Source organism: Cupressus sempervirens, chromosome 4 (genome assembly GCF_028749045.1).
Source record: "Cupressus sempervirens isolate cs-2001-9-10 chromosome 4, ASM2874904v1, whole genome shotgun sequence".
Classification (NCBI taxonomy): domain Eukaryota; kingdom Viridiplantae; phylum Streptophyta; class Pinopsida; order Cupressales; family Cupressaceae; genus Cupressus; species Cupressus sempervirens.
The window spans coordinates 791,240,117-791,267,448 of record NC_143121.1 but is presented as its reverse complement, the minus strand read 5'-3'; the positions used below and the strand labels follow the sequence as shown (position 1 = coordinate 791,267,448).

The 27,332-nt window shown below is 36.3% G+C and overlaps 1 protein-coding gene across 1 annotated transcript in view; it reads left to right on the top strand.

Moving 5' to 3' along the window:
* Positions 1-702: 702 nt before the first annotated feature.
* The window catches only part of LOC149563775 (AP-1 complex subunit sigma-2), a 40,405-nt gene continuing 13,775 nt past the window's right edge, over positions 703-27,332 (top strand). The window contains exon 1 of the mRNA XM_089826904.1: positions 703-839. Coding sequence (XP_089683030.1) covers positions 837-839 — 3 coding nt within the window. The 5' untranslated portion in view covers positions 703-836. The remainder of the gene's footprint in view (positions 840-27,332) is intronic.

Sequence of the window (27,332 nt, the reverse complement as noted above, 5' to 3'; positions counted from 1 at the left end):
CCAAAAATAAAAAAACATCCAACCATTTACCCATTTAAAACATTTTATTAGAGTTGAAAATGAATTCGAGTTATAGCAAAAATAGATTCTCATAAAACCCTATGCTTTTCTTACATACCTTTGACAGATGAGTGGAAGAGATGCAATCACGAAATAGAAGAAGGCAATGAAGCATATGCTTGTGAAGACAATCACATACACAAACGTTCTCACACTAATGGAAGAGAAGGAAGGAAACACTACTCACCGATCACAACAAAAACAAGTACGAGTAGGAGTTTTTCATCAAGGGGGTAAAACACAACAAAAATAAGTATGAGCGAGAGTTTTTCCAAGCACGGACCCGACAAATTATAAATTTTGGATAAGTCAGATTGGGAATGGAAATGACCCATTTTGATAACAAGTATTTTTTGGAATGAACAAAAGCTCATTTTAGGGCTAAAATAGGAATACGTAATCCTATTCTCCATTCCTATTCCACGCACCAAAAAAAGAATAAAAGTCATATTATAATTATCGATTACTATTCTGATTACATTAGAATCAAATTCTTAAAATAATAATAGTAAAATTAATAAAATTCACTATTACATTTGAATAATTCTATGAAAAGAGGTCCAAAGATTTATAAGAAGACCCAAATGGAATTTTTTCATAGATATTAATTTGTTATATATGCAGTTTAATTATAAATGCTTTGAGTAAATAAAAAAGGTCGAGAGATTAAAAAGGAACTTTTGTTACGTTGTCATGCTGTTGCTTAGATCTCTCTGTTGATCTTTGAGTGGCGAAATATCTAATTGTATAGAGAAGTTGGCCGAGTACAAGAAACAATGGTGAGTTGTTTCGTGCCTGCCGTTTCATTTTTTTCCCACTGATTCGAATCCAGAAGTAATGTGGTCAGTATTTTTGTCATCTTTGCTATTCCCACTTCGTCTCTGTTTTGATCTGGAAAATCAATTATGCGTTGAAGTGACATTCGGCAACATATTCTAAAATAACAGATTTGATGAGTTTGTACTTATTGGTGTAGAATTTTGTGGGGTTTGCATACTTTCAGCTCGGTAATAGAGCATAATATTGCAATTTACCCTTATGCCCATAGTGTTGTAGTGCAGATTGCAAACATCTTGATGAATCGAATAAGTTACCAAATTCATAAAAAAATGGGCTATCGTGAAGATTAAGAGTCAAAACAAAATTGCTCTTTGACCTGAAACTGCCATAGATTTATGTATTTTTCTAGTTAAGGACAAATCGATATTGATTTACGGATTGATGTTTTTATTTGATCAAATTCTTTTTGTGTGGATTTTTAGTTTAGGTGTGTAGTTTTCAGTATCTCCTCTCTTGAAGTAAGTTTCATCGAGAGTCGGAAACAGTATCTTATCCTTTATGATACATAACTTGTTTTCTAAAGAATTGAGGTCAGGTCTCTGTATTGAAAACCCCTACGATTTACAACAAATTTTCCCAATCAAGAAATCTAGGGCATTTGTTGTGTGCAGTATGGGCGTTTAAGTTTGCAAAGTTTGCCATTTTAGGTAGTTTATGTAATATTATTTTGCCTTTAACGTTTTTTTTCAAACGCTCTGAAGAGTTAATGTTGTCACATACTTTCGAATAATAATTTCTTTCTCATGGGAAATCTTCTGAAGATCCCTTGTTACTAAAACTCTGAGGAGATTTTGTTGGGGCCAGTGGTCTGTTGAGTTTTTTTTCTTGTTAAGTAACCTTTTTTTATCATTAAAATTTGAAAGTAAAACCTATAAAGAAATGTTAAAAAGGTGGGAGTTCAAAATATATGTTTTATAATCATAATGATCAAATGAACTTTTTTCTCCTCTGTTACACTTTACATTCGTACACTGGTTTCTGGTCTATTTTAGCGTCTGACAAGGATTTTGCACTGTCATACACATCCTTTCACTATCCACGCACGGATTCTTTGGTTGGCCATATTGGCTCATGTGGGTAATTTGTGGGTTAAGTTAGTCGAATATTCAACATATAAATTGGAGTTTACGGTTACACAGCTTTTTAATTATCTAACCAAAGGTTATGTGTAGAAGTCTCATAGCATTGCGTAAGGCGAGGCATGAAAATATTAATATTGGAGATAAGAGTAAAATACCTGATTTGGCCCTCATATCAACAGACGTTCCTGATTTGGCAATATTGAGTTAACATATTACACTTCTTTCTGTGATTGGTGTTAAACAAATTAATGTCGTGCTTAAAATTAGAAGCGCTCTGAGGCTGAGACAAAATTCATAGGGCCAACTTTTGTATATTTGGGGTATTTCCACCCCACTATTTTCACTAAGAACCTGCAATTAAAATTCAAGAGTTTCGAATCAAGAATTTTTTTTAACTTAGTTTTTATTTGTGTAACTTGTAAGATATACTTTATGGTGTATCAAGGCTTAGGCTGTTTATGTATCAAAAAAGAAAAAGAAAAAACACTTGTAAGATATGGGACTTCAATATTTGGTACCTAGTAATTGAGTGGATCTTTCTTGGATCGCTAGTGGCAAGGATTAAAAAAGCTTTCCCCTAGATTGCTTATAATTGTACAACTCCAAAATAATGAGGTCTCTAACCTCAATCATGGGCATCATCCTCTCAATGTAGTTTAGAGGTCTTCCATAACCTTGCCATTAGGATTTGTGAAGCTAGCAGAGAAGAAAAACTTGGGATTGAGGTAGTGCCCATTGCATGAATGGGTTGGTGGAATCGAGATTGTTTCTTCTTTGATCAATAGTTTTCAAGATGGGATCGATTTTATCTCTATCCCTGTATAATGTATATTTGTATGATCTCTTCAGCCTTATCCATGACCGCATAAATGTATCCCATTGGGTTTTTATCTGTATCCAGTGAGCCAAAACTATCACCAAGGGCCTCAGTGCTTATAAGTACAAACAAATCAAATGTAGAAATTTATGATGAAATTAGACGCTTATAAATTTAAAAATAGATAATTCATTTTGAAGTTTAAATTGATGTTTTGAGGTTACATTGATGATCTTCACAACTCTCTTCATTGAGACTGCATAAAAAAATGTCTTTGCAGTCCCCTGCCCATCAACTTTCTTTGAATATGGCAAGTCTAACCATACATGATTCACAAACATCTATTTCAATTATGTCAACAAACTATTTTCCCTTTGGTATGATCTCTCATCAACCCAGGAACCCAAGGGTCATTATTATCATATTTTGTAATGTTCATTGCATCCTTTACAACTGATCTCCCCTAATCAATTTTGTTTCCGTCCTCCAAAGATGGTCAAGGCAGTGTGCTGCTTGAGTGGTTCAAACAAGCAACAAATGCCTTTCTTGAAGCAACGGCCTTGTTAGTGAAAATTTGCATCTATACCCACCTTTAAGACAACTTACTCCAATATCAGACTCTACAATTGATCTCACCCATTCAATTTTGCTTATGTTCTCCAAAAGATGGTCATGGTAATTTGCTACACAAGGGGTTCAAAAGAGTGATGGATGCCTCTCTTGGAGCAAGCCCCTTGTGTTTGCATTGTTACTGTAAATTTGCACCACATTCTCGATGTACACCTTTAAGATAACTTGCTTCAACATTAGGCTCAAAGTTCATACATTTTTTACTTTGTTAGAGGCATCAATTGACTTCGCTAAAACATCTTACGTTTTGAAGCTGCAAAAATTTTCATAAGGGTACAGTTCTTACAATCCATCAACTCGTCTTAAAGAATTGTGCATTTAAACTTTCATCCCTGCCTCTTTTGTTTTTCTAGAAATAACTTTGCATCTTTTATATCATTGTGGAGTATCTTTCTATTTGAATATTTTGGAGAGTCCAGCTTATACCCTTTCCTTGCAATTGTCAACGGTGTCACCAAATTCTCCTAGTACAGGTTCTTTGCCACATTCAAGAAAGTTGTAAAATTATAATCTTGCAAATCTCTAATTTGCTTCTTGGTGCACTTCCTTATTTCAATCTACTCCTCACTACGACGTTGTGCTGCAAGTATGTTTCTAGATACAAAAAGGCCTTGTGTTCACACTTTGTTTGAATTGTTTGAGGTGGATGTTAGTGTGGACCGAGCCCACAATGCCTGCCATATCTTTGGCTGTATGCTTGCATGTAGAAATAATGGCTACTTTTCTGCTTGTCCTCTCTTGTCTATTCTCATCCAACAATGCAAGGAATGCTTGGATCTCCTGTGTTTTTTCTTGTTTAGCATTTTTACATGGCTTGGTGTTATGATTAACAATGCTTGCAATATGGAGTTTGAGGCGATTGATGCCTGTATTAAGCTTTTTAATATATATGGTATTAATCACACTCCCTACTGTTGGGCTCATTATGACGTATTTCCAAGTGGGGTCTTTGCTTCACATGAGATGACTTCTGGTAACTGAAGTTGAGTGTAATGTGGAGCCAGGTTGTATCTAACATACAACATGTTTGGACATTAAAGAAAAAAACAAGAGTTTGAATAGAAAATAAATAAATATATATATATATATATAATTGAATAGCAATGCAGCATACCATTAATTAAGTTATCCAAAAAACCATTTTTGTAACTCAAAAGTGTGAAATCTTTTGTTTAAGACAAAGAACAGTGATTTCTTTTAAAAAACCAGTGTTAACGAGAAATTAAATCTTCCATAAATAATGTTTACAGTTTAATTATTTACATGCTAGAAGTCACTAATCTGGAAACCACGATTCCTGAATTCTGCCTGTGAAATCCACCCAAGATCTTCTCACGCTGCTCTCAAGGGTGTATAAGTGCTATTTCGAGGTTTAGCTATAAATTGTAGGGTTAACTAGTATTAAAAAGGTTTTTAGTTTTTTGACAGACTTGCCTAAACTTAATGTGTACGCATCAATATTCCCTGTCCACTAGTCACTGTAAACTCAGCCACCTCAGACCAGTGAGTTTACCTTGGCAGACTTAGTTGGAAACACTGAGTACTCTTTGCACTGAATAATTGTAAAGTTGCAAACTATAGTTTGTTGTATGGTGTAACAGTACATCAATATTGTTCGGGAGTCTATTAATGCTGAGGTATTTTGGTATCCATGGTAGAACTTTTTGTTGTACATTTGTGTTGTATTTCTGTTATGACTCAATACTATTACTGCTGGACATTTGGATTATTACATTGTTTATTTGATCCCCCATTTTTGACTTGAATCTCAGCCAGGTTGTGTACTCACTATTCCTGGTGTTAGTCATTAGTAAGTAGAATATGGATGTTACTCTGTTCCCATTGGCCTGCTTAGATGTGAGAAGATTTTCTGTCCTATGAAAGACACCCATTCATAGACTATTATGATATTAGATAGTTTCTATTTTTTCTCTCCTCCGTCTTTTCTAATGGCCACTCTTTTTGTAATGTTTCCATAAACTCCTATTCATTATGGAAACTTTCTTTTTCACTTTACAAGAATGTTTCTATTTCCTCTCTCTTGTTCGTTATAGAAACAATCTCTTGTATCTTGTATACATAGATCATTCATGATCTTTGTTTAATAACACATTCATTATTTTACCATAATATGATATCATAGCAAATTCCTGGCCTCTTCGAAAATTTTTAATTTCATTTTGAAATATTTGCTAGTGTTCAAAATTTGATCTTTTTTTTCCTCCAAACCCGACTAGAGATTCGGCATCCAATCTTTTTTTGCAATTTTCTTTGTGCTGCATGGTTTAAAATCTGCCTTTTTTTTTTCAAATCTACCCTCTGTTCAAGAACTCTGCAATTTTTTTCAAGTTTTTTAATCCAACTACGTTTTTTTGAAAACCCTTGATTTCTGTGTCAGATTAACATTTTTTTTTTTTGCATATTCTTGTTGGGTTTTTTGGAGATCTCAACTGGGTTAGTCTCACTTTTTTCTGGCTGCATTGTTTTTCGTGCCTCAATTTTTGAGCCAGCAGATTCAAAATCTAATTTCAGATTCTTTGTAGGTTTTTTGAGCTCTTATCCGGGTGTTTGTTCAAATTTTCTAGGTCTTCTGTTAATCCATCTTGAAATTCGTGCCATCTCTAAGATTTTTGTGTGTTTTCATTGGAAAACGTGCAATGACATCTCTCACCAGTCTTGTGCTAGAAGGTAGTCAACATTTCAATGGGAAGAACTACAACACCTGGAAGCAGAGAATGATGACGATCTTTGAGTCCCATCACCTTGAGGCGCTTGTTCTGGGTACTAAGATTCGTTCTACCACAGTTGATGCTACTCAAGAGAAGTTTGATGAGCATAATCGTGAAGCGGTTATGCTTATTAAGCTTTCAGTTACTGATGATCAACTGCCTCAATTGCCGTCTGGCAAGACAACTGCAAAGATCTGGACAACACTGAAGGATCTCCATGAGACATTAGATAAAAGTAGAGCCTTCTTTTTGAAGAATCAACTATTATTTATTATTATGGATGAGCACATGTCCTTACAGGAACATCTTCTAAAGATTAAGGACATTAGAGATCAACTTGAGGCCATTGGTTGTACTATGTAGGAAGAGTATATGGTGTTCATTACTTTGAAAAGCCTAACACCGTCCTATGAGCACTTTTTTGAGATGCTCAACATTACTGCAACTAACGTTGACTCTAAGTTCTCAAATCTGTGCACCAAACTTCTACAGCAAGATCGTTGGAGACAACAGTTTGGTAGTAGTGCTCCTTCTTCCTCCTCTAAACAAGTGTTTTCAGCCCAATCCTTTAACAAGGATAAAAGCCCACCTTAGTCATCTACTCAGTCTCAGAATAGCTTCAAGAAGAAGCAAATCCGGTGCAACTATTGCCACAAATTTGGTCTTGCGAATCAAGAGTGCAGGACTCTCATTGCTTCTGACCAGTGGAAGTAGGGAGGGTCTCAGCCATAGGCCAACATTGTAGAACATGCAGACCTCTTTGATCAACCCGAGGCTGCCTTTTACGCTTTTTGAGGACATGCAAATTTCTGTTTTTTGAAGATAGATTGACTATTAAGGGAGGGTATTACGATATTAGATAGTTTCTATTTTCTCTCTCTTCCTTCTTTTTCTAATGGTCACTCTTTTTGTAATGTTTCCCTAAACTCCTTTTGTTTGTTATGGAAACTTTCTTTGTCACTCTACAAGAATGTTTCAATTTCCTCTCTTTTGTTCGTTATAGAAACATTCTCTTGTATCTTGTATATATAGGTCATTCATGATCTTTGTTTAATAATACATTCATTATTTTACCATAATATAAACAAAACAAAGTTCACCAATATAAATAGAGATATGGTATCTAATATTAATAGAATGGAAAAATCACAGTGGAAAGCATACAGTAATTCTTAACATCTTAGAACATATTTAGAAACCAGAAAATACTGCTGTTGCTCTTTTATTAAATTTACTAGTGATTGGAGTAGTGAAATCCACTGTAGGGTCAAATACAAGCATACCGTTTATAACATTAATGCATTCATGTAGGTGTAGCTTGACCTTTCTTAGCAGCAACCATAAAAGCTAAGAATCTGAATGGAATTACTCCTCAACTTGCCCCAAATTATTGAAGCCATTGCTTTATCTTGACCTTTGATGGAGTCTTTGCTTTCAAACAGTGCTTTTGTTTTCACCCTTGGTTTATCCAATGCAACTCAAGTTCTCCAAGGATATCTCCCAGCAACCTTACGATCATGCTTGGTAATATTTTCCACTCTGGCTTTAACTTGCCAATTCAAAACCTTGGAAATATTAATTCCATATCAATATTGATTTTTTCACCCCATTACCATATATGCCAATTAATTAAATCGAAACAATTCTCCTTTTATGAAGTGTTGAATAACACCTGATAGGAATTATATCCAAACTAGCCACGAGGACTTAATATATCCAAAGTGTAGATGTACTTCAGAAATGTTTGTGCGAAGCCTTTATTTTATATCTTAATGTAATCAGCTCCTTTAATCTATTTGGCAAATATTAATGCTTAGCCTTAATATTCTCACACTGCTACTCATGAAAGAACCCAAATAGTGAAATGGGACCCACCAAATATCACACAGCTATAATACTTAAGAATATAAATATCTCTATTTTGAATTGGTTCTTTATAATATTAACATCGACCAGTTTCAGTTGGTGACCTCAAGGGTATAGTCAAATAACTTTGCTAAATTTATGTGGGTCTGGGTGCGTTAGGTGGTCTCTCAATAGAGAGATCTTTTTATTGCAATTTGTTACTTCCCACCAGCCTTCTCCCCATACACTATGCACAATGGGTCTGAGGGGGACCCATTCACAGACTTGTTCGACAGTATCACTAAACTCTTCGATTTAGGGGATGTTCTTGTTATTGGCGATTTCAACGCATGAACTAGGGACAAGCAGATTCCCCTAGATGACTGGGTGTGTGATCTAACTTGTACTTCTATGTCTTATTTGGCTCCCTCGAGGTCACAGAGGTCCTTTGATGATTCCTTGGGGCCCCTTACGAGATATGGCTACCACTTTCTTCAATTGCATGAGTCCTCAAACCTATTGATCTTGAACAGTATGTCGAGCCTCCCCGGCTCCAGTTTGTTCACTTGTTGGCCTCATGGTGGGGGTGTGAGTGTGGTGGATTACGCCCTTGCTGGCTCCTCTATCATTCCCATTTCTAGTCGCTTCACCATCACCTGCCTTCCCCTCGTTGACCATGCCCTCCTTTGCCTCATCTCTTGTGCTTCCCCTCCCTCACCCCCACCCTTACCCCCATGGTCTCCTCCCCTTTCCATTCCCCTTTCCCACCCCTCCTTCCTGCACCTCCATTAGCTTTGACAATGGGGACAAGGACCTTTTCCACACACACCTTAGGCGAATCCTTCCCTCTCCATTCGATCACCTCTTATTCATTCGATCACCTCACCTCTTCCATTTGGGAGGCTGCCCTCCTCTCTTTCCTTGATTGCACCAACCTTTGGACCCTCTCCCCTGTTTATAGGAGCACTTGCCCCATGAACTAATGGTACGATAATGACTATAAGACCTTTCCACTGCCAGTTGTGCCTGACCTCCATCCGATCTCCTCTGGACAATTTAAGAACTCTTATTGCCACTTCCTCCACTACAGGAAGCGTGCTTCCATCTCTCGCCACGACTGTTCCCTTCAAATCTCCCTCCTTTAGTCACCCGAGTCTTTTTGATGCATTGTCTTCCCTTGCAGATCCTCCCTCCCCCCTTCCCTTGACCACATCTCTTTGGTCTCCCACACCACCACCCTCTATAATATCCTTGACTAGATCCCCTTTTATGTTACCCTCCCACCCCATTGCCACCTTTTCACCTTTAACAACATTAGTAAGGTGGTTAGGTCCCTGAATAGCAACAAAGCTATAGATGAGAAGAGTTTGAAGTGGAACTCTTCAAGCTGGGCATCACGATTTAGACCCTTTTCTCATAGAGTTACTTAAATAGTGGTTCGGATAGGGTTCCCCCCTCTTGGTCACATCACATCATCCATTTGATCCACAAAGCCGAGCTTGAATCTGATCCCAACAATTACAAGATCATAATGGTGGAGCACACTTTCTCTAAATTATATACTACAATCCTTCATTATATTCTTTCTCGGGAGCTTGACCAAAGGCATATTCATGCTAGAGAGAAGGTGAATTTCCGCCCAGATTTCTAGACCATGGACCACATCTTGACTCTCAGTGTTATTATTGAGGCAACACATCCTCGCTCTTCAAAGTATTATAGTTGCTTTGTGGGCTTCTGCAAGGCATTATGAGACTTTACAAGATGGTGGTTGGCCATATTAGGACCCCTCATGGGATGTCACATTTCATTCACAACACCATTGGGGTGAAGCAGGGATGTCCCCTGTCTCCCATTTTATTTGGGCTCTACATCAATGAGTTGGAGGTGTTCCTCTAGACACACTCCCTTCCCAGGGATGGTTTTTACTTACACCAGGTTTTCGTGGGTGACATTTTGATCTCTATCCTGCTTTTCATGGGTGACATGGTTCTCATGGCCTCCTCTTCGAAGGAATTCAAAGACTTTTAGATGCCCTTGCTTGCTGACAATAAATTTGAGTAAGACCAAGGTGATCGTCTTTAATTGTCTCAAGACCTCCCATCTTCCCTTCTTATTTCAAGGTGAGAAGATTGAGATTGCCTCCACATACACTTATTTGGTGGTTAAGTTTTCAGGCCCACATTTTAGCTTGCAAACAATGGCCCAACGTCGCATCAACAAAGGCTACAACTCTTTGCCCCTTGTTGAGAGACAATATTTTATGCATCACTTTCAGGACACTAGGTCTGAGTTGACTCTCTTCGACACTTTGATTAGATTGGCTATACTCTACGACTCAGTTGCTTGGGGGCCGACTTTACCGGAGTCTGATTGGGATTCTATGGAGAGAATCCAACCCTTCTTCTCCACAAATTATCAGACATAGATAACATAACCCTCATAGTATTGTTCTTTTCAAGTTTGGGGTCCATCCCTTCAGACTTCGTACTTTTTTTGATCAAATCTGGTTGTTAAATTGCTTGCGGGGCTTTGTGGACTAATCGGAGGGGTGACTCAAATATTTTTACTTGGCTTATTGTTTTTCAAAGTCTATCACATGCTTGAACCCCACTGGTTGGGCTTGTTGCTAGTTTGCCCAGGCCCTGACCCTATTGGGCTCTATTGGGATTGACATTGACCGTCTCCCCCCCCTCCAATATTCATTTGATGCCCCTTCTCATCTTTTGCCCTCCCTGACAAGAGCTGAATATGCACATCAAGATAGACATCTACAAATAGTATATTCATACTACTTGGATTGGCTCCCTCGGGGGACTTCATCCTGAGATGGCATTCTATGTGGAACACTTCCTCAAGCTATAGGATGGGGTCATTGTGCGCCCCTCATACCTTTCCCATGGTTGGTCTCATGCTCTTTGCATCTCTCTTGGATCTTTTAGAGTGGGTTCTCATCGGCTTCACATCCAAACCAACCACCATTTGGATAGGAAGGATAGGATCTGCCAACTTTGTGATTTCAGGGAGGCTGAGATGGAGTCTCACTTCATCTTTCGTTCCCCCATCTACTACGTGATCAAAGGAGATTCTACTGCCTATTTAGGGAGTACCAGTGTCTTGCAGCCTTCTTCACGTACATTGACCAGGGGTGCCTTTATCTCTAGGAGACACGGTGCCTCCTGGACTACACCCTCAGAGATCACGTTCCGTTCAGCTCATCACATCTTTCTTTATGCTTGTTCCTCCCAGGTTTTTAATGAGGAAATTAATATTGGTGTCCCCTACAGATTAAAATAATTTAACAAGACTAGACTTGTAACAATGAAAAATATAACAAAGTGAGTGGCTCTAACAAAGAACAAATGGTTTGCAATAGAGTGAGATAAAATCCTAACGTGCAATATAGAAATGTTATAAATATGGTAGATAATTAGTAAGACTCAGACAAAATAGGGAGAGGGGAGAGATTTCTAGATTTAAAGCATGTAGATTCTAAAAAAGGAAACAACAAAAACCTTCTAGTGCTATTCCTCTAGTATCAATATTCAATAGTAAATTTGCAATGATGCTATTAAGGACTTGCCAGAGGCAGTCATCTAGAGGGGGACTTTCGCAAAAGAGCAGAAGGGACCTGCTGTTTGTTGATCTTTGGTGGAAGAAAATAATCTGCAATGCAATGTTCCTTGTACTTCTTTGAACTTTTCATTCTCCTGGCTAATGAAACCTTGAGAGATACTTGATCTCCGCCTTAATTCTTCAGTAGGAACTATAACACTTACTAAAGTGCCCTTTTCTCTGGTTTGTAATGATTCCTTTCTTGGACGTAGAACTGTCCTCCTTCCAGAGAAGTTTTGATCCTCTGCCTAAATTCCTTTTGAACTCAGAGGATTCTATTATGAATTACTCTGTCCTTTCTTACCCATGTTTGATGTTATAGTTTTTTACTTGGCAGTACTATATTAATTCTGGGCCCAAATATCTTGTAATTAAATCTGTGTTGTATTATGTTTTCTAGGAATGGAGGGTGTTATTTGACTAGATATCTGGAGTTTTGGTGGTTTGTGTGAGTTCAGATGTATGCTAACATACTGGCCCACTTTCGAGTAAACTCTTTGTGGTAATTTGTCACCTGCGCTGTATAATCTATGCTTAGTATATACTGTAATGCATCAAAGATGTAAATGTCCCAATTGTGTTTTTTTTTCCGGCCAAGCAATATGAGTATGTGTTCTTTGGATGTCTTCCTTTGGACTGGCCGCTGAGTTTTGTCTGTGTGTGGGACAGTGATCCTATATTTGTGTTCCTTTCTGGAGACTATTTTTCAAATCTTCCCTTCCTTGCTAGTCTCGTTGGATGTGTGGGAGGCTCAATCTCTACCAATTTGCAGAAGTACGATAGTAAAAATTGATAGTTTATTTTATATACTTAGTCTTGTCTGTGGCAAGCACTGATTGACTTTTCTTCAACTGCGGATGATACTTTCTGGCTCACTCTTTTTCCATTATCGCTCCTCTATTGCCTCTGTGCTAGATGTATGTGTTGGAAACAGTATGCCAACTTCCCAATAATTGCTGACGAAGATCGTTTTTGCTGCTTCTTGAGTTTGGACGACTATATCTAACCTGGGTGATTCCAAATTCTTTATCTCTACTTATGCTTGCGATTTCTGTTTGTAAATTGCTTACCGATATTCCAAGATTGAATTCCTTCCCATGTTCCTTTTTTGGAGTTTTTGATTAAAGAGCTTTCCTAAAGTCTGAATTACTATCGAATGATTGATCCCCCTCCTTTATCGATGGTCTATCTTATTTTTTATTCCTGAATGCATAAGTCATGTCTCTTCCGGTATATAAGTACTAACCCAGGTTGGTACTCGTAGCATACTTGCCAAAGATTCACTAAAGTTTGGCTCCCATTTGACAAATTTAACACTAAAGCCTTTGTAAAAGCAAAGAGAACCAGAAAGAAAATTATCTCTAATAGTTTTATTTTTATAATGTAGATAAAGCAAATGATTAGAGTAGGAGGAAATACTTAACTGTTCGCCGCAGAAATCTTGCAACCATTTTATCAGATTAGGGTTCTTTGTTTCTGGACCATTGTAGTAGGCAAAAAGCCCCAGGTCTTGACATTCCAGCCACCGGTTCTCACTCTACTTGTCACTAATTATTAAAATACTATCCGAACTATTATTGTTGTTGGCTTTGGGGCACCTTAAAGAATCTTTGACCCCGTTGATTGCTCTCTGATCAACTGTATTACCTTCTTGCAGCCCATTGTTTATAATCTCTTCCCTAGATCCTTTGTTAAATTTGCTGCTTCTTTGTCTTGGCATAGGGTTGGACCATTATTGAGAGGAATCTCCCCATTCTTGTTTGAGGAAGTGTTTGCTGCTTGCTTGTGAGGCGAGATGTATACGTTGGTGGTTGCATTCTTATACAAGGGTTTTGGCTTGATCACCTGATGAGATTGTAATGGATAGCTATTTGTATTTACCCTTGAGTTTCCTTTGATGGTACCTCCTAGTGGAACCCTGTTAGATCCCGAAATTATTCTTGGGCGCAAGCTACTGGTGATTGGTGACACTATTTTTAACCCAACCTAGAAACAAGGACATCTTGGAAACTCGAAATCTTCCAAAAACCTGACCCTTGGCTATCCATAAAATCGATGCTTGAATTTTGATAATTTGTTTGACTTCTAGTCTCATGTGAACTCTTAATTTAAATTATTCAACACAAATGTTATATGTTAAGGTTCTATAATGTATATAAGCATGCTTTATCCATGTTTTCATGAAATATTTCCCTATTTTAGTTTAATGTAGTTGTCCCCATTGTCGTCTCCTGCTGTCCCTTGTTCTGTGAAAAAAGTTCCATCCCAAAAGCTCATCCCCTCTTCCCCCCATCCCCCCGTTTGAAGACTAGGGGTAACATAGGAAAGGAGTTGTGAAAAGAGAACTAAACTTCACCAAGTCACAAGGCAAAGCAAACTTGTCCATGAGGAATGGACATGAAAGGGTTGCAATCTAACCCCCTTATGTCCAAGCTTGGCAAGGAGGGGTCGGATTCCAAGCCCCTTGTTGTCCACTTATGAACGAAGTCAAGATCTCTGACACCAAATTGACACGATTTTCAATTCTATGGACTTGTATGCATCAAAACATGTGGAATTAATGGCATATCCTCATAAGACTGTACAATTAAAGCTCTACATTGAGAAAAAATATTTAATAATGAATAATAAAAGATAAATAATATCTCAATTTGAATATTAATAATATAGTATTAAAAAATGATATCAAAGTATTCTTTGTGAAGATCAATCCTTTCTCAATCAATACTATAATAAAGGTAATTACATATGATGATAATTAAACATTGTATCCATATTAGTTAAACATCATTTAATAGTAATAGCCTATATTCAAAACTAAAAATAAAATAATATAATAAATAATGTTTAATATTAACATGGGCCACATTAAAAAAGTCTTAACATTATCCATTTAAACTGAACGAAATTCAATAAAAAACTTATATTAAAATAAAGGGCACGCAATAAAAGGGTCACCGCCAAAATGAGCGGGCATAAAGACATGCTGCTCGGTGTTCCATAAAGCTTAGTAAACATAACACATATATAAAGACCACCGATGACTAAAAACTAATGTCATGGGGAAAGAGATAAAAAACATCTCTTATTATTAGAGCAAAAAAATTCAAGGGAATAAAGACTATATACCCATCAACTAATAAAGGAAGAGACTAAGAAAGACACATATTTTAAAAAGGAGTGTATTATAATAAAGACAAATTCATAAAAGATATAAATAAGGTAAAGTATAAAGAGATGAGTTTATGATTATATATCATTTTTATATTTATGTTATTTATATAGATTTATTTATATTATTTTATATCTCTCTTTGTTTACTATAATGTGCTATTTAATATACAATTAATATATATAGAGAGAGTATATATATTTTGTAATAAATAGTTATTTATGACTTTTAGAAATGTATAATGGAATAAATGATTGAATGAATATAATCTTTACGATCCAAGTTATACATGGTGGACATTTCTAATGAATGTCATAATGTGATCCAAACTATGTTTGGTGGAGGACATTTTGTACGGAAGTCATAACATGATCCAAGCATGCTTGGTGAAGGGCATTCTATATGAATGTCATAGTACAATCCAAACTATGTTTGGTGGAGGACAATGTCGTAATACGATCCAAGTGCACTTGGTGGAGAATGATCCAAGTATAACTTGGTGTAGAGCATTCATTGTGAATGTCATAGTATGATCCAAAAACCTAGGTGGAGAACATTCATTATGAATGTTAATAATTTCAAATTAGACAACTCATTAAATATATGAAATATTCAATTAGATTTATTATGAACTTACCAATTTTTTGTAGTCATCATGGTCCCAAACTAACCATATAATAGTGGGGACATTAGAATTGTTGGTGTAATTAAATATTCACTAATTACACTTACTTAAGCTTACTTAGGATAATGCATTGCATAGTAGTTTGTGATTGAAACGCTTAGGAGTTTGCACCTCAATTAAACACACGGTGTAGGAGAATTCCACTCTAGGTGGTCATAGTTGTTATCACATTCCACCTTTAATGCACATATCACATTATCATCCTCAGCATCGCACATACTTCATTGCATAATGGAGGATGATCCATCTTTTGTGGACATGTGATTGCACCTTGTGTGGGTGATAGCTTATCTTCTCCTTATCATTGTCTCTTATCGCCTCTCCTATATAAGGAGGCCTATTATGTACATTTCAAATCAATCCATTGGATGTCAATCAAGCCCATTATCAATAATAGCATTCTTGCATCTTCATGCAATTATCTTGCCATTCTCTTGTGGAAGTTATCTTGGTCTTTCATTTGATCCTGGGGGTGTTGTAGAGTCACTTAAAATTCTAACATGGTATCAGAGCTCTCATGGTGTGAAGACTTCTTCTCGATAAGTGCAATCTTGGCTTGACTTATTGTTGGTGCAACATTTGGCAATTTGGACATCACAATTTGGAGTAGATTTCGGGAGTCCTATTTTATGACCTTCTATTGCAGGTGAAAATTGGAGCTTGCTAGTGCAAATCAGAGGCTGGCATCATATAGAGGAGGTCCAAAAACTCCTAAATCAAATTTTGTTTCATCCAAATCGGACATCTGAGGCCAAATCTAGAGCTTTTTGATTTTTGAAAGTGCGGCAGCAGCGATTCAAAAAAATAAATTTCATAGACGATTTTCAAACAGCGATATCTCGCTCATACGGACTCCTTTTTCCGAGCAATTTTTTTTGTTTTGGGGAAGATTTTCACAATCTACACAGTGGTGCAGGTGATTTTGGATCTCTATCTCTGAATTTTTTTGAAAATCGCAAATCCTGTTTTCTTTAACTTTCAAGGGTCTATTTGGGCACATTCGGTATTTTCAGGTGCAATTTTTTTTTGAAAGTGCATGATTTTTCCTCTACTTTCCAGATTTGTAATCAGATTTTAGTGATTTGGAGTGGGCATATCACTTTCAGAAATAGGTCTTTTTTGGCTATATTTTACACGTGGTGAATACTTGGATTTCAATTTTCTTAATTGAATCAGTAATTTGAAGGAGTTATCAATTGATTTCAGTCATCATTTGATTTCATTATGGATTTTTCAAAAGTTCCATTACTCACTCCATATAACTATCATGAATGGAAACAGGCAGTTTCTAATTAGTTGATGAGTATTGGATTGCTTAGAATGATTCTTGGATAGGATCTAGAACCAGCTATAGGTGTTGCAGAAAGAAGAAAATGGTTTGATGGAAGGGATAAAGCATTTGGGTCTCTTAGATCTACCATCTGCAATGATTTGCTATATCATATTCATCCTACACACATCCTCATGATGCCTGGACAACATTGGAAGGAATCTTTGGTAAACCTGATAGAATAAGAAAATTCAAATTGGAGAATGAGCTTATAGGTCTAGGTCCCTGTGATTTTGACAATATTCAAGACTTTTTCTCTAAGTTCAATTTCATTAGATTGGAGCTTTCTAATTGTGGTATTACTAAATGTTAACGTGCAGGATCTCTGATAGAAATAATGATAGAGATATAATTCTGACTTACCTTTCTTTTATGCAGAACTTCAGATCTCCATATTTGTCTTCAATGAATCAAGTGTTGATGATGCATTTGGAAATCTGCAGGTGGTATGATCTTGGGGACTGCAAGTATGTTCAGTGATTGATATTGTTTTGTCCACTGATGTGCATATTATATTTATATTCTACCAAAAGACATGGTCCCGTAGGGGCTTAACTCTACGTGGCACGTAGAGTCATGACCCTACGTGGTCATGACTAATCAAAACTGTCTTAAACACCAACAGTAACTAATGTGCCTCTTCATTAACATGCTTGATACAATAAGCAAACTCGACAACTATGCACAAGAAGTTGTATGTAAGATAAATATGCACAGCCTGATGATTAGTAATCATCCATATGAAAGTCCAATACTTAGAATATCGGCAGTGATACTAAACCCGATCCCTGATTGGTATGTTGAACTATAGCAGATGTCTTCAACCCGATATGAATCGGTAGAAATATATATATATATATATATATATCAAAGAGTTTAATTTTTAAGATTACATCTCATATTTTATCCGACAGAAGCTATAAACATTAACACTCCCTCTTAGCTAGGGAGGATAAACATACGATCATATATCACTTCATTATAAGAATATTGTTGATCAGAAGATATTCAACATTTTGATATCACAATTGATATCATGAGTATTGGCCTCCCAGAATATTGACATTTGATATTCACCACGTATTCAATTAAGGTGTGATATCACATTTGACATCACGATTAATGGTCTCCTAGAATATCATATGATATTCACCATTTACTCAAAAATAAGGTTTGATATCACATACGATATCAAGAGTATTGGCCTCCCATAATATCAAAGATATTCACCAAATACTCTGAGTAATGGCCTCCCAGAATGTTGAGATGCAAGACATTCACCATTTACTCAATTTGTTTGATCTCATAATACAAGTTATTGTAAGATCCTCACCTTACAATAACTTCTCCAAATACAAGTGACATCGTTTGGAAGTCATCACTTTCTCATGATGTACATAGGGGCAAGCCCATCATTTTTATATATAAGGATGTTTTCAACTCCCTCTGAATCATCAGAGCTCCTTATAAACTCCGTCTTCCTGTAATAACATTCTCAAAATAGAAAGGTCATGGCACATAGCAATAATGATTAAAAGTAAATACACATAGATAGCATAGTACAATAATTTGATATTCTAAGACTCCATCTTAGAAATTTTAACAAGCTTATTTTACACTTTAATGAATATATAAAGAGAACTCCCTCATAATCCATTACTTCATACATGTTAAGGGTATTCGAAGTTTCTTTAGAATGGAGTTTCTCTGGATCTGTATCAAAATCATTGACTTTGGCGAAAGTTGTTTGATGTTTCAGTCTATCAGGGCATTTGAATGCTGAGTGACCATAGTTGTCACATCTAAAGAATTGTATTTTCAAGTAATCAACATGTCTTCTTTTCCTTTTGAATTTAGGTTTCTTGTTTTTATCAACTTGGGCTATGAGAGCCTGAATATCACCTTCAATAGGAACATCACCTTGAGATATTAACATGCCCTCCTCTTGTATGCAATCATCCTTTAGTCGACCAAGTTTAGGAAGCTTTGATCGAGTACATACCCCTTGTCTGAAATATTTCCATGATGATGGCAGACCCTTGAGAGCTATCATTGTTAATTCTTTTTCATCATAAATCTAGCCAATTTTGGAGAGTTGGTTTCTTAGTTCTGTTATCCTCATGAAATATGAGGCAACAGATTCTCCTGTTTCATTTTAATGTTGGAGAGATTGTCTTTCAAGGTTATAATTCTCGTTGTATTGTTTATCTCAAACATTTCTTAAGAGTTTTAAGTAGTTCGTGTGTTGTGTCTAATTCGGAGATAGTAGGGAGTAGATGATCCCTAACACCATCCACAATAAATTTCATGGCTTTAGTGTTATCTTTTTCCCATTTAATCAATTCGTCATTTCCTTTTGGTTGGTCAGATTTTTCAATGAATTGCTTTAGGTAATTATCTTTTAAGGTTAACTTCATTCGTAATTTCCATGCTGCATAATTTGAATCACTGTTAAGTCTATCCTCCACTTTTATACCGCTCACCATTTTGAAGGAAACAAAACTTTGAATATTTTAGAGCACTTAGAGTAAAATAAATCTAATCAGGATTGTCTCTTAAACCTACTCTGATACCATGTTAATGTGCTGGATCTCTGATAGAAATAATGATAGAGATATAATTTTGATTACCTTTCTTTTATGCAGAAGTTTAGATCTCCATATTTGTCTTCAATGAATCAAGTGTTGATGATGTATTTGGAAATCTGCAGGTGGTATGATCTTGGGGACTGCAAGTATTTTCGGTGATTGATATTGCTTTGTCTACTGATGTGCATATTATATTTATATTCTACCAAAAGACATGGCCCCATAAGGCCACCTAGAGTCATGACCCTACGTGGTCATGATAGGGTCATGACTAATCAAAATTGTCTTAAACACCGACAATAACTAATGTGCCTCTTCATTAACATGCCTGATACAATAAGAAAACTCGGCAACTATGCACAACAAGTTATATGTAAGATAAATATGCACATCCTGATGATTAGTAATCATCCATATGAAAGCCCGATACTTAGAATATCGGCAGTGATACTAAACCCGATCCCTAATTGGTATGTTGAACTATAGTAGATGTCTTCAACCCGATATGAATTGGTAGAAATATTTATATCAAAGAGTTTATTTTTAAGATTACATCTCATATTTTATCCGACAGAAGCTATAAACATTAACACTAAAGATGATGAGCAATTGATATTATCTATTCTTTCCAAGCTAGGTCCAGAATATTCAATCTTTGTTTCCACATTCTATGCTACTATGGATGCTCTTGGTAGTGCATACAAAATGCCTTCTCTTGATGAATTTGCAGCTCAGCTCACAAGGCAACACTCAAGTTAGCACACATGGGTCAATTGAAGCCTTCCAAGTATCAAGCATTGGTTGCAAATGACCCCTCTCCAAAGGCTCCCAAAGGAAAGGGAAACAAACAACACAAGGATCCTAAGCAACATGAAAAAGGTGATGACTTTCTTTCATAACATAATATTGAATCCAAGTCCTCTTGAGGAGAGGAAACATCTAGAAGAAAGAGAGATAAATGTGCTTATTGCAAAAAGTTAGGACATGATGAGCATAAATGTTTCCACAAGAAGATTGATGAGCTTACTCAAAAGAACAATATCCAGTTGCCCTCATCAGTGTCTTCTCCTTCTTCTCAATATCAGGCAGCTACTACATCCACATCATCATCTAGAGGCAAAGGACAAGCACTCATTGCTTCCACACATCTTGAGCAAGGTAAATGGCTTCTTGATTCAGGTGCATCACATCAGATGACATCTTCTATGGATATGTTTTCTTCTATTGAGCCTTGTAATTCTCCACCTATATTGATGGGTAATTATATATACATATAGGTTTGTGGGAAAGGTTCTATTCCTATGGGACAGGGTACATTTAATGATGTTCTTTGTGTACCATCCTTGACCACTAATATCCTTTCCATTTACCAAATTACTCATGGGGCACAAGGTAAAATTGTTTTCACTCCTGATTACGTTTATATTAGGGACATGGAGACTAGAGATGCCATAGCTATGGGAGTTGTCAATCATACATCACTCTTGTATTCTTTTGCTCATTTTGTTGATAATGATGATGATATTCATGATGTACCTAACCCTTTATCAAGGGTGAATAATTCATGTGAGGAGAACATTGGACACTTGAATCATTTTGTTCTTGAGACAAGTGTTGAACTTCTTACTCCTCCACCTCCTGCTTCTTCAGACATGAGTTCTACTATTCAGCGGGATGATCTTTATGGTTCATTTCATGCAGTGTGGGATGAATTCCTAGATGCTCTTTTAGATGAGTCTCATAATGCAGGTTTGGTTAATACATCTGAGGAGGTTTCTCTTCGAGATATTTCTTCACCGTCTTTGGAGATTGGATTTCCCAACTCTTCATGTTCTCTTAATTTTTCACATCTCATAGGTCAGCTTGATGGTGTGACAAAATCTTTGAGCTTGGAGACACCTATTCAGTCTTCAGAGATACATACATGGAGACCTTCCTCCTTCCTCACTTTTTACATGGAGTGGCTTCTTCATCATTTGATGTATTTATCTCTTCCTAAGGAGAGACATGTTTCTTGTAGGCATTGGATAATATTTTGCTTGCAGGTATTCTTCATGTACATTGGAGCTTCTTCATTATGGGGGGGATATCATGTCTCCTTATTTCCTTCCTATCATTCTTTGTATATACATGATGTATGCAATTTTTGGGGGGTCTTGAGTACTCCATCCATCCATACATCTTGTTTTCATCTCTCTTTTTGGAGGAGGGTTTTTCCCATGAGGTTTTCTCTTTTTTTCCACTTTATGAGAGATTACATTTCATGTATTGCTTTGCATATTATACATGGGTACCTAAAATGGCCTAGTAGCCGGGACCCATCTTGCATTGTGAGTTTAAGTGCATTCCCCTAAGTTGCACTTAAGGGGGGGTGTTGGTGTAATTAAATATTCACTAATTACACTTACTTAAGGTTACTTAGGATAATGCATTGCATAGTAGTTTGTGATTGAGACACTTAGGAGTTTGCACCCCAATTAAACAGATGGTGTAGGAGAGTTCCACTCTAGGTGGTCATAGTTGTTATCTCATTCCACCTTTAGTGCACATATCACATTATCATCCTTATCATTGCACATACTTCATTGCATGATGGAGGATGATCCACCTTTCGTGGACATGTGGTTGCACCTTGTGTGGGTGATAGCTTATCTTCTCCTTATCATTGTCTCTTATTGCCTCTCGTATATAAGGAGGTTTATTGTGTACATTTCAAATCAATCCATTGGATGTCAATCAAGTCCATTATCAATAATAGCATTCTTGCATCTTCATGCAATTATCTTGCCATTCTCTTGTGGAAGTTATCTTGGTCTTTCATTTGATCCTGGGGGTGTTGTAGAGTCACCTAAAACACTAACAACAATTAAGGCTATAAATCTGTTTTTTCCCTTCCAAGTTTGATTAGATTTGAATGGGGCTAAGAAGATCAACTTCGATCTTTGGTAAGAAATCTGTAATCATGACTTTCAAATTGAAGTAAAATTGTTGAAACAGGACTGAATATGAAAGAAAATTGAAGTTTGAAGTGGAATCACAAGTTGAAAGCAATGAACAAAACTTTAAGTCCAAACCATGTCATTAGAAAATGGGAAGGGACAAGGAGGGGTTGGATTACAATACCCTTTTGTCCACTTGTGGGCAAGACATTATGAAATCTCGCCACCTTTCTTGTGGGCTAAAACTAAGCTTCACCCACAAAATTGCCTCCAAAGGGAATCAATATGGTAAAATCAATTATCTCGGGAGCATAAAAAATGATTTTTTATAAGTAATTATTTGAGATTGAGCATGTTTGGCTTGTATTAGGGGTTAAGGAGGAACACATTTTAAATTAAAAAACAGGCCTAGGGTGAAAGTGGCGACTCTTCCTTGGTTGCGTATATAAGAAGATAAAAGATCATTTCAAATTGTTGATGTTTATAGCTTTAATCAAATAAGATGAGACAAATTCATTGAAGACACATATTTATATGTAGTATATTGAAACAAATATGTGTATACAGACACACACAAATGTATTCACATGTAAATTGAAGAAATCCAAATATTATTTGTTGAGAAAAATAATATAAAGATTATGTGTGTACACACACACAGATATATACTTATTAACATCTTTATATATATTAATTTCATTTGATCAATTACATTGCAATAGGTATAATCCATAGTTACACCGCCTTGGGAGATGGGGGGCAAGTTTTTGGGACGAGGGGACAGAGGGACCTTAATTTGGGGATGGTGGGGGGGACGGTGGTGGGGGTTGAGGGGGGTTGTATATACTATACATATGGTACTTAAAATGCTAGTTATGAAAATATGTATTGCAATATAAGATATAAAAATGTAAAAGAATAAATACTTGAACATTTCATTGAATTGGAACATCGAACATAAATAGCCGAATCAACAAATAGTCAACACTGGGATGGCCCCCCATCCTTGGCGGAGGTGGCGAAAGCTGGTGGCGCTGTTGGGGACAGGGGAACGAAGTCCCCAAGTCCTAGTGCATCCCTGTGTTACTATGGTATAATCAAAAATAAACTGACCAAGCAAAGTGCTTTGACAGATGACTTTGTATGACTGAATGCAGAATTAGTTATCGGCTGTCATTATTGTTAAGGGAGATTAAGTTATTGTTTGGAGTCACGATCCACGATGTGATACATATACCTGCAGTTATCATGGTAACTTGACATAGCGAACGCATCAGTATAATCGGTCTTCGAGTTGTTCGAGTTACACAAAGACTCTCAGTACTTTTAACAGTATTGGTAATGAAAGCAAGTTGAACCAAGATTTATAAGGGTAGAACTAAGTTGGTAACTAATTAAATAAATTGAATTATCAAGTAACAATCAAGTTTATTCATCTCACATAATCTGATTATTAATTTTGATAGTAATTTTGGCATAGAAGAAAGTCTTATATTAATGAAAAATCTAGCATTTTAGACCTTCTAAGCAAGAAATTTACATGAAATCATTATTTTAGCAAAGACGAGCAATCAGATTCAAGGGCTGGACTGCTCAATTTTGTTATTTTGAAATTCATTAAGGTTGGCTTCAATTGCATTGATTTTTCTTCTTAACTTTGAAAGTTTGATTGTATAAAGAAGTATGAAATCCAAGCTTTTGACAAAGGTGGTTGTCTTATTTTTCAAGGAGAGGGAAAGGAGGATTTGAAGATTAGAAGATCAACCTTTTGGATTGGTTACACGAGTATTCTTTACATCAACATTTTGCATCACACTTCATGATCCATCATCAAGATTAAAGATAGAGAGCATAGGGAGAGATCGAGAGAGTAGCAGACACAACCACCTAAAAAGAGGGGAAGAACGGAGGCAAGAAAGTGAGGGGCAAGAGAAAAGGATAATGGCGAGTGATGTGGAAAGGACAAATAATAAACAAAAGGAGCAAGGAGAGAAAACAAATTAGTAATTACAAAGAAAAGAAGAAAGTAGAAAAACACCCAACTAAGAACAAGAATAGAATAAGTAACCACATAGAAGAAGAGCTCAAATTGAGACTTAAATTATATATATGATGAAAAAGACAAGAAAAATTAAGAAAATAAGAACATCAAGCTCGAGATAAAGAAAGTGGATGGTTTGGGGTCAACAATTTAGAACAAGGACACAAATCCAAGTCCAAAATTTAAGTGGCCAGATGGAATCCAAAGAACAAAATGGAGAATAGAGATCTAGGAATGGGCAAGTCTGCAAGCTAAGGGGAATTATCATCAATTTGAATTCCCTTCAGGAGTCCAAGCTCAATTGGACCAAGTAGAATACCCCAGTTACACGACTTTTAGAACATCAAGGTCGGGAAGCCAAAATGATAAAGGATGGAGGAAAGCTAATGAGATGAAGCAAAATGGTTATATGAGCCAGCATAATTGAAGACTTGATTATGTTGAGTATTAAGAGATATTTTCTCACACCTAGGGATTAATGAAGTTTATGAGATAAGCATGCTGAGGTGGCACCCATTCATCTTCTATCAATCATAAGGCTCCAATTGCACATGTCCAAGCTCATTCAATCAAACAATATAATTTTCTCATTGGTCCACAATGACAATATAAATTTTCTTATTGGTCCACAAGGTAGTGCCTTCATGTAATTGGTCCAACATCTAATACTTGTACCTGTTAGTTAGATTAAGGCTGTGTTGGTATGATCTTGAATCAATCTTGGTCACTCATTGTAATTGATTAACTATAAAAGGCCAAGGCCTTCTCATTTGTAACTCATTAAAGATATAGGGGAGAAACTTGTTGAGATTGTTGCAATAATATTGCCAAATTGTTCTTAATTCATTGTTGGTCTTCCTGAATTGCTTGTACCATTTTGGAGTATTTTGCATGGTTTAACATTTCTTCACTAAGAGTATGGGATTTACTTGTATTGATTATAAATATTGTTTAGTGGAATGGAAGAAATTTTGGATCCATATTTGTGAAACTCGCTTAATTCATACCATTAGCTACTTGGTGATTGTAAGTTTGCCTTGTGGGGTAAATTGAAAGTTTTATGAGCTTTACTTCAATTATTGCTTGCACATTGATATGCATTCATTGGTGGTGTTAATGGAATGGGAATAGTTTAAACATCTTACATTTGCCTTAGGAGATCATACTTGCTTGGTTGATGTCGTTGGGTAAACTAAGTTTAGTGGAGTCACAAAGGCATTAATTATCTCTTGCATTCTAGGAGCAGAATAGCTTTCTCAACCCTTAGCCCTTTGCATTTTGTTTGGTTAGAAGTTGAAGTAGTTGATGTCCATCAAATGAATAGTGCAAGTTCCTTTGTTGATATCAACATATCACATCAAAGGAACTGAGTAAAAGTTCACTCTTAGAAGGAACCTTGGGGTTTTCTCATTTGATCACACAATCATATCATTGTTTAGCATATGAGTTTTTTTGTTCAAGAGAGAATTGGAGATTTGGTGTTTCATTTGGAGTACTAAGTATTCAACTCTACATGTTGAAGTGATCATAAAACTCACATCAAACATATAGAGTTTAATTCACTCCTAATCTAAAATACCAGGCTTGATCTGGTAGCTCTCTGTACTTAAACTGAATGGATGGTAGTTGGGTACCTGGGGGTTTTGTCCAAAGCATGTCCCAGGGTAATCCATAGGGCAGGCTGCCCAGCATAACTTAAAATAATAAATTTTGACAATTTACAACAAAGTGACATCACAAACACAAAATCTCATTTTTAACTTACTTATCTCTCCAAACTTGCATATGTTCCATTGCTGAAGGCTGCTACTGGTTTTGAATCTTGATAGTTGAAGGATTGGAAGGATGTCTTTGAGAAGTGGATCTTGTTGGCTGCAAAAAGGATACAAAGTTGGACTATGTATATCCCAATTTGCACCCTATGTCACACGAGCAAGTTGAGTACATGGACAGGGTGATTAGGAATTGGGATGTAGCTCTTGAGTGTTCTGAATTGGAATCTTCTATTGCTTGGTTCAACACAGTTACCAGAAGACTGGGATACCTGGAGATGCCATTTTTCAATATAATATAATAATTTCCAGAAAATATCATGACAACAACTTTGAAAACAAAAAAATTACATCAGTCACACAAGAACATTAAATAGTAAAAGCAATTTCTCTTTAGACCATTACAATGATAATAAATCAGTCATACAGCTGTTTATGCCCCTCTCAAAAAGTCTACACTGTCAGTAGATCTAATTACTAGGGGAGAGGATCTAGTAGTTGAGCACCCAAACTTTGTTCTTTTAAAATCCTACTTGGAAATTTCAAATCACTCTCAATTTTTTCGCAGCAGCTTACATGGCAAGTCCCCTTCTTATAACTAAGGTTTCAGGAGCACATATTTAAATATGATGCCACATCAGGATGCTTTTTGCCAAGGTGTTCAAAAAGGCTCGCAAAAAGGTTAGACCCATACTAGTGTGCTAAGTCATGTTTTGTTGGTGTACTGATGTAATATCACATGATTGGTTGCTTTTTAGATCTAGGGTATACATTTCATTCAATCATGGGTAGTTATCACCAACACTACCATTTTAAAGCCACAACTATTGGTGCAATAATGTAAAAAATATCGGGCATTACACCAACAAGTACTATCACATTTATTAAGATGTGCTTAACTACTGGGTCCTTTCCCTTATAACTTTGCATGGACTTTTGTTACATCCAAAATATCTGCATGAAGCATCATGTAGACTTATTTTATTTGTTTACCTTCCTTTTTTTTTGTCTTTCAATACATTTTGCCAATAGTTTTCTGGTGGGAGACACCAGTTTATGGTGGGGCAAGTTCAAAGATGGCGTGGGACAACAGCCAAAGGAGCGTTGTGTTGGGAAGTTTCTGGAGACGTTTTTGGTTCTGTAGACATGTCTCAAAGGGTGGAAGAGAGGTCTCTGGATAAGACAGG